At 34.3% G+C, this 9,035-nt stretch overlaps 1 protein-coding gene across 1 annotated transcript in view; it reads right to left on the bottom strand.

Annotated features, from left to right (window-relative positions):
- LOC129218281 (gamma-aminobutyric acid type B receptor subunit 2-like) overlaps positions 1 to 8,314 on the bottom strand; it is a 157,589-nt gene extending 149,275 nt beyond the window's left edge. Inside the window, exon 1 of the mRNA XM_054852548.1 lies at positions 8,183 to 8,314. Coding sequence (XP_054708523.1) covers positions 8,183 to 8,308 — 126 coding nt within the window. The 5' untranslated portion in view covers positions 8,309 to 8,314. The remainder of the gene's footprint in view (positions 1 to 8,182) is intronic.
- Between the last annotated feature and the right edge of the window lie 721 nt (positions 8,315 to 9,035).

Genomic DNA, 9,035 nt, shown 5'->3' on the forward strand with positions numbered 1-9,035 from the left:
AACACTATCTGTTACTTTGCAACGAGTTTCATCCTTAGAAAAACTTGTTTGAGAAATTTAAATGATCTCGAAATACCCCTCTGCAATCTTAAACTAAATTTTTTTCTGTAATATTAAACTAAATCTAGTAAAACTGAAAGAAATGCAGGTTTAAAAGAACTATTAAATTGATTTCAAAAAAGTTGAAATAGAAAGGTTTTTTTCGTTAAATTATTTTTAAAGGCATTAAATGGTTTTCATGAAACAATACAAAACGTAATTTGCAATAAAGAAAATAAAAATAACCTTCAAGAGCTCGGGAAAAAAACATTCTTCAAAAAAGAAGCACATAGTAAATTACGACTTCTAAACAATTCTTTTTTCCGATGAAAGAAATACTATCAGGAAAACAACAACTAACCACAGCGGAATGAAGTGATACATCAATCCTACTTCAAATGAGAAGAGTGCTTGGCAAAAATAGAGGGATTGAGAACACCCCAGGAAGAAAAACAAACTACTGAAGTTTTTGGATCGATTTACAGTCTCTGAGGTTATGGTCTTAAAACACTTCACTGGCTACTGGGGAATAAATTGGTTTAAAGTACGAAGAGTTTCTTTTCAATGTATTCAATTAAATACGGGGCATTGCGTTATGCTTCTTATTTAGTGTGTTTCTAAATAGTTTCAGGAATAAGCAATAGTAAAAGACTATATTTCAATACATACACACATATCTATCTATCTATCTGTCTGTATGTATGCATGTCTATCCATATATCTATCTATCTATCTATCTACATTCGTTGAAAATAAGAATGTAATATGTTATTGAAACAACTATAATACGTTTTTTATAAGCTTTCTCGAAAACGATTTTTTTTTTATTTAAATTTTTACCACACAATTAAAATGACTTTCTTCACTTCAGTGAAATTTAGATTTCGTAGAACATGTAGAACTTTCAGAGAAAAAAAACATTGCTCAAGTTGCTGTTGCCATTTTCGCTTTCATGTTTTAATTTTACAGTGAAATTGTTATTCTTTTTTAATGACTTTTTTTTTTGGGGGGGGGGGGGTGTCTGTCTTTTTACATTCTTATTGTTTATTTCAATTATTTGGCTGACCATTTGCCTCCTTCTTGCTGTTTTCATTGTTATTTAATGTCTTGTTTTGTATGAAAAATGAGCATTTAATTCTAAATTTCAGATTGCTTTTGAGAACGTTAGGCAATTAGATATTGTCTTGACTGATTTGGCGGAACATTTGAAAACCTGCCTACTTTTCCAAGATAATAATTTCCTTCACTCATTACCTTAAATGTTTTTTATTTCAAATGTATTCCAACACACAAATATTTGCAAACGTGCATTCTTTAACTTTTATCTCTCCATATCTTAATAACTTTCGTTTGATAAAATGTACCTCGCCGCAATAATATTGTGTTTCATTTTGATACTTTCCGAAGCTAAACGCTTCATGGTTGCAAGTCGTTAAGTTAAAACAGGAGCTACGCGTGTTTCAAAACGAATCTCGTGTCAACTGCAAAAGGGAGCCCCGTAGATTCCCTTTCAGAAGTATACATATTTAACTTAAATTAATCTGGAAAAGTATGTGACATGCAAGCCTCATAAAATTCTTACAATACGAATGGACGAAATACCGTCCTCGGAACAGTTTTCACGTAATTAATGTTGAAGAGGCTTATTATTAGATTTATGCTCTTAAATATCAACGCTGCATCTTCCCTCCCAGTCTCAGATGCGCTGTAATAATTAAAGAGTGTCGAGTAAAGATTTAATAATAACTTTTAGTTTGGAAAGAGGAGGCATTTTTAAGATGCTTGCTTTCATTAAGTACCTCCCTAACATCAGTTCAATCAGGAAGCATATCGATCGTTTCGTGAAGCATTCCGTAAAGAATCCTGCCTTTTTATCTTTTGATTTTAAAGAAAAAGTTTTAGTCGCGTTCTTTAATTTCTTTTTTTACAGGTTAAAATCAAAAAATTAATTTCTTTATTTCAAATTTAAGCAGGATGTTTTTTTCAAATTTAAAACACGTATGTGTAGCGGAAAGTAACATCTATATCTGCATCCCCGTTGGTATCAATATAACACCATTAAGTTTAATTGTTTAGAAATATCAAAGGAAGATGAACGATTTTAAATGGTTATCTCGAAAAAAAAAATGGAGAATAAAAGTAAGTTTATTTTTCTGAGTGACGACGACTTGCTTGCTCAAAAAAAAAAAAAAAAATTGCGGAAAGCTGTCTGTATTGTTTGGGAGTGAGCATTTTATGTTCAATGGATTTTTGCATATTCGACGATATCTGAAACTTGTTATTCTCAAAGTATACTTGGAAAGTGTTGTAATTAGAAGTATTTGAAAATGAGTATTCTAAGATCACCTGATTTAAAATATTATAGCCGTAGAAAAAAGGTAGATATCCTTTCTGCAAATGATATTTTAAGTGTTGATACCTTTATAACATTGTATAAAGCAGAACGCATTGCATATACACATTTTTTTTTTTTTGCAGTATTTTATCTCTGTCACACTAAATTACCATTCCTACATAGCCTTGTCGCATGTAAAATGATTTAAGAAGTGAGAGAAAAAAATGATGAATTGAGAGTACACGTGGTTGTTTTAATCGTTAGAGAAACTGAAGAATCTAGCTTTCACAAACTGCTTTCCAATGAATAGGCGATTAAAATCCTAATTACAAAAGACGTTTTTGTCGAATGTTTTCCAGTTATTCAAGTTTGGCTAAATTATGCAAGCACAGGTTCATTAACTTTAAGGTTAGCAGCCAAAATTAACTTTTGTGAAAAAACTTAATATAGAACAACGTCTGGCACAAATTTAAAAACGTTTTCGGTTAGAAAGAGTCTAGAAAACATTACAAGCAACAGTCACAATGAACGCTTTATTCTGTCTTCTGTTTTCACTCATAAGCTGCAAACTTTTTTGCTACAGGGTCATTTTACGTCAATCGCGTAATGCCATGTGCAGTATTATTTCCGATTTTGTCCATTCTACTTTTTACGAATAGATATCTATGATAAAAGACCAAATCATTTTTTTAAAGATTTTTTTAATGAAAATTACGCTTTGGAGATTTTTTCAAAAATTCGATTTTTGTTCATTTTTAGTTTACCGTCGAGTCACCGTTTTAGCATGAATATAGAAAATCTCTAAAAAGTTTATTTTACAAACAATTAAGCTGAATTTGGGTGTTGCCACTCTTTATCTAAAATCAGTTTTAATGCATTTTTAATTGGAAGATTAAATAAGTCATATCTCCGGAGTACCAACTATGATCTGCGACAATTTGTTTTGTAGTATATTTAAATCATTCTCCTGCTATGTGGAAAAAGGTAGAAGGGGTTTTTCGTTGTTTTGAAATCTTTACTAATAATAAAGCTGAAAGTCTGTCTGTTTGGATGTCTGTGACGCGCATAGTGCCTAGACCGTTCCGCCGATTTTCATGAAATTTGGCACAAAAGTAGTTTGTAGCATGGGGTGTGCACCTCTGAGCGTTTTTTCGAAAATTCGCTTTTGTTCTTTTTCTATTCCAATTTTAGGAAAAATTTACCCAGCTAACAACGTGAAACAGTAAATAACGAAATTATCATAACGTGAAACCGTAACATGGGCGAGTCTTTTAACATAGCATATTGGCGAGAAATTCATCATCCATTATTTGTAAATATACAGGTGAACCAAATGAGATTTCATTTTCTACTAAGAGCAAAGCCGTGCGGCTACCACCAGTAAAAAATAAAGTTGTTTTGCAGAAAGTACAAGTTTTCCATTACTTTAAACCCCTTTTAAGATTTAAAAAAAAAAGATCAAAAACTTTTCATTACAGTAAGTACTGGACTGTCAAAGGATAAAAATTGTTTTGGACCAACAATAGTTAATCTCTAAAAAACTGTTCATTTTGAAAAGTAACCTTCATTTCAGATTTCACAAAAAAAAAAAAAAACCCACCTTTGATTGAAAGTGTACTAAGTATTAGGAATAATAATTTGAAGAATAGTGTAAAAAAACATTTCTAATGGCATTATTTTGCATTTTTTTTCGACACTAAAGGATGAAAAAAAAGAAGAAGAATTACAATTGAAAAGTTTTCATAGCCTAAACTTCTTTGGATTACGTAACACCTGACGATAATCTTCCGCTCTCACAATACTCATGCAATACGCATCATTCTTCTTTCGCTTTAAAAGTGAGTCGACACAACGTTTTAGTCCATTATAAAATGAAATAAAAGGCATGCTTGTGTGGACTGCATTTATTTTAAATATTTACTATTTCTTTTGTATCAAATGATGAGAAAATCAGAATTTCTATCAATATATTTCAAAAAGATTTGAAAATATACTTCAATCCGCAAAAATCACAGAATACTTCCTGTCGTTGACTTTGAAAGAGTCTTTGAAATTGATACCAAATTCAGCTTAATTGGTTGAAAAATAAAGAAATTAGAAAGATTTTATAAATTCATGCCAAAACGGTGACTCGTCATTATTAATCAATTATCAAAAATCGAATTTTTGAAAAAAAAAATCTCCAAAGCGTAATCTTTGTTAAAAAAATTCAAAGAATTAATTTGGGGTAACCTCATATATATCTATTCCTAAAAAAATAACGGACAAAATCGGAGACATGACGGCACAGCCGACTATTTAATTTAGGCGATTTGACGTAGAATGATTCAATAACAAAATGTGCCCTCTTGGAATCTCAACAATAATGCGAAAGTTCAAAGTAACTTTTTATTACAGTGAACTCATTTTTAGCTTCCACACACATTTTTCAACAGCGTTATTGCACCAGTTGGCATAAAACTGAATCAAATTTAAGAAATACTAATGCAAATACAAATGTGACGACCAGTAATAGGATCTTGACCCAGGTAGGCTGATCCTAGTCAAATTATTAGTCCCCAATGAAGATCAATGGCCCTCTTAAAGCTATTCACCCACTTACTCGTTACTACCTATTCCGGTAAGCTGTTCCAAATGCCTACAACTGTACTAAAATAGCACTTTTGCTTATTTCCAAGTTAGCCTGAGATTTGAATAACTTAAAAAAAAAACGACCCCTTATACTGCTTTCGGTGCAAAAATTTAATCCATCAACATCAATCATTTATATAAATTTAAACAAATGGATCATGTCCCCTCTGATCCTCCTTTGCTCCAGGCTATACATATTAAGCCTATTAAGTCTAGTATCATAATCTAAATCTGAAAGTCCCCTTACTAATCTAGTTACCCTTCTTTGAACCCTTTCCAATACACAAATATCTTTCCTCAGACAAGGTGTCCAAAACTGCACAGCATACTCGAAATTTGGTCTTACTGAACTCCTATATAAAGGCAGAAGAACCTTCTTAGATTTGATTGAAATAGATCTATTGATAAGCCCAAGCTTTCTGTTGCCTTTGTTACTTGCAATGCTGCACTGTTGACGAGACTTAAAGTCCTGATTTATTAAGATAATTTATTTAAGAACCATGTAAAGGAAAACTCGTACGCTTATTTCCATGTCTTAAGTGTAGCTCTTGACATTTCCCTACATTAACAGCCATATCCCACTTATCCGCCCACTTAGTAATATAATCTAAATTCTCTTGAAGCTGTTTTACCTGTTCTTCATTTTCTACAATCCCCATAACTTTTACATCATCAGCAAAATAATTCATGCTTCCAGAAATATCCTCATTGATGTCACTACTAATTATAAAAACCTTTAAAATTAATTATTAATCTGGTGTTATGTATTACACCAGGGTTACATAGGTTAACCAGGGTTAACCTATGTAACAGGTTAACCCTGGTGGTTAACCTGTTACATAGAGTAACTTTGACACATGCGAGGAATGTGATGTAAAATAAACTAATTGAATAGTAGCACTGTTACTGTCCGGAAATAATTTTTTTACAATTAAAACCACTTAATTTTTGACACGTTATCACATTTCTACAATTTGATACGTACGTAGAACAGTAATGTACACACACACAAACACTCATATATATATATATATATATATATATATATATATATATATATATATATATATATATATATATATATATATATATATATATATATATATATATATATATACAGTGTTCACTCACATTAATGTAGCCATCTGTCAAAAGCCAGAATAACCACTTTTCGCAGAGCGGACTGCTGCGAGACGACGTGCAGGAAGAGAGTCACTTAGGTCCCTGAAGGTGTTCTCTGGGATGTTGAGTCATGCCGACTCTAATGCCATGGCCAGCTGCGCTAGATTACGCGGTTGAGGATCCATGGCGCGAACAACTCGATCGAGATGGTCCCACAGATGCTCAGTTGGGTTTAAGTCAGGTGAGTTTGCTGGCCAGGGGAGGACGGTAAACTCATCCTGGTGCTCTTCGAACCACGCACGTACACTGGCAGCTGTATGGCACCTCGCATTGTCCTGCTGGAAGATGCCATCATCCTGAGGAAAAACAATGCGCATGTAGGGGGTGGACATGGTTCGCAAGGACAGATGCGTACTTGTATTGATCCATCGTGCCTTCCACAATAATCAGTGAACCCAGAGAATGCCAGGAAAACATTCCCTAGACCATAATGCTCCCGCCTCCAGCTTGGACCGTTCTGGCAATGGTTGCAGGGTGGTTCCTTTCAGAGGCTTCCCGCCTTATACGCCAACGTCCATCTGTCCGATGGAGCATAAAACGCGATTCATCTGAAAACGCTACCTGTCGCCACTCAGTGGACGTCCAGCTGCTGTACTGGCGTGCAAATTCTAGCCTTCGTCGTCGATGAACAGCAGTCAGCATAGGTGCACGAACCAGGCATCTGCTTCGGAGGCCCAGACGCAGCAATGTTCGCTGAATAGTAGTTTGGGAGACATATTTGGTAGCCCTTTGGTTCATTTTGGTGGTCAGTTTCTCAACGGTAGCCCGTCTATCTGCCCGAACGCATCTCCGCAACCGTCGTTCGCCTCTGTCATCTATGGCCCTTGGTACACATTTGCCACGTCGCTGGTTTTGGACAGTCCCATTTTGCCATGCACCGTACACTTTTACCACGGCAGCACGCGAACAGTTCACAAACTCAGCGGTTTCGGAAATGCTTCCATCCTTGGCCCGAAAGCCAATGATCATGCCCTTTTGGACGTTCGATAAATCGCTTCGTTTCTGCATTACGCCAACGACTGAAATGTTTTCCGAAGCCCTCACACACCCTTTATATACTCTCAACTGCACTGTGCTGCCACCTGCCTTCTGTGATTGGTTATTTAACTCTGATGTGGAAAGTACGTGGTGGTAAAATAAATGTGAGTGGACTGTGTATATATATATATATATATATATATATATATATATATATATATATATAAAGAAACTTTAGCAACTTCAAATTGCCATTCAAAAATAGTCAGAATTAGTGAGCAATACAAACATTTGTGTACAGCGTTACTAACTTTTCGGAAAATAAAAATTAGACAACTGATCTTATAGTATCATTAGCGGAGTGCAACATTAGGACTTCTGCTTTTCCCATGAAGCCAAATAGACTAAACTATGCGAAGTGATTTAAATTACCCCACGTGGACTCAAAGGCTTTGCGCGAGCTCTCTCCTATCAAGTTTTTAGGTTGAAAACTTCGTAAACTAACTTTGATGAATTAGCTAATATATAGATGTCTTTCAATCCTCCTTAACATGATTCAAGGAAACGCAAAGTAATAAGCTAAATTGGTTGCATAAGAAGCTGTGAACAGAGTTATGTGCTAACTTTCTGCAAAATAAAAAGTAGACAACAGATGTTAATAATTAAGAATAAAAGTCCCAGTGGAGAGCAGTATTTGGTCTTCTACAGTTCTTATGAAGTCAGTCATATTGAAAATTTCTAAGTGATGCGAGTTAACTCACTTAGAACAAAGGGTTTTGCGAGCTCTCTCCTATCGAACTTCAATGCCGTAGGTCAGCCTAGGTTGATAGTTTCACGTTGGTGAATCAAGTATGAATAAGGATTTTTAAGTTGTCCTTGACAAGTTGCCATTATCGAAATACAATAAACTCAAAAGTTGTGCGAATTTCGAAAAAAAAAAAAAAGATTCACGAAACAGGGGAAAAAAAAAAGATTCACGAAACAGGAAAAAAAAAGAAAATATCCAGGTGTACTTACTTGTATTAACTGGAAAAATTCAGAGGACTTGGCAATTGGATCCGTAACTGTCGTACAAGCAGCTCCAAAAAGTATTACTTTGTTAGGCTTCTGATGAAGCATGTCGAAAAATACCTTCATTCCCATGGCTGCGTCACACTAAAATAAAATAAAATATATTTCATAAATATCAATATCAACAAATACATACGTACAATCTGCCCACGGAATTTACAGGGCTAACGTCCGGTTAAGACGAGTGTATCTGAATGAGGGGGGGGGGATAAAAATTAGATGTGCGTGTTCCGCCGCTGGAATGTGACACTGCTCAATTTAGAGGCCAACATACATCTGCAAAAGCTGACATCCCAGAAAACTAATAAATGTTTCCATTTCCGCTTCTTAACCGGATGTTTGTCTTTCCACGTAATCGGTGGTCAGACTGCATAAAATATTGTTTTTAATAGTCTTATAATTTATCATTTTGTTCACTGTAATATTTGTTTTACACTGTAAACCAAAATGTTGTTTTGGTTGCATAATAGCAATTGAAAACTAGAATGTAGCTTTTAATATAAATGTAATCATCCTGTCATCGTCATTTTTCATAAACGAAAGATAATAATGCTGTAACTGTAATGCCGAAACTGGTTAATCTTGCCCTGCTTTATTGTCTTCAGAAATAATTTTGAAAGATGTAACTTCAATTTGGAATAGAGAAACACATCAAAAATGTTCCACAAACAATCAGTGCACTCAAACATTCTTTTATGCGATGGTTTTAAACATAACTTCGTCCGTTTTATAAATAATTTCGTCAATTAAGTCCCAATCTGATTGAAATTTTCATATGCCTCACAAAAAAAGTTCGCAA

The sequence above is a fragment of the Uloborus diversus genome, chromosome 1 (genome assembly GCF_026930045.1).
Source record: "Uloborus diversus isolate 005 chromosome 1, Udiv.v.3.1, whole genome shotgun sequence".
Classification (NCBI taxonomy): Eukaryota; Metazoa; Arthropoda; class Arachnida; order Araneae; family Uloboridae; genus Uloborus; species Uloborus diversus.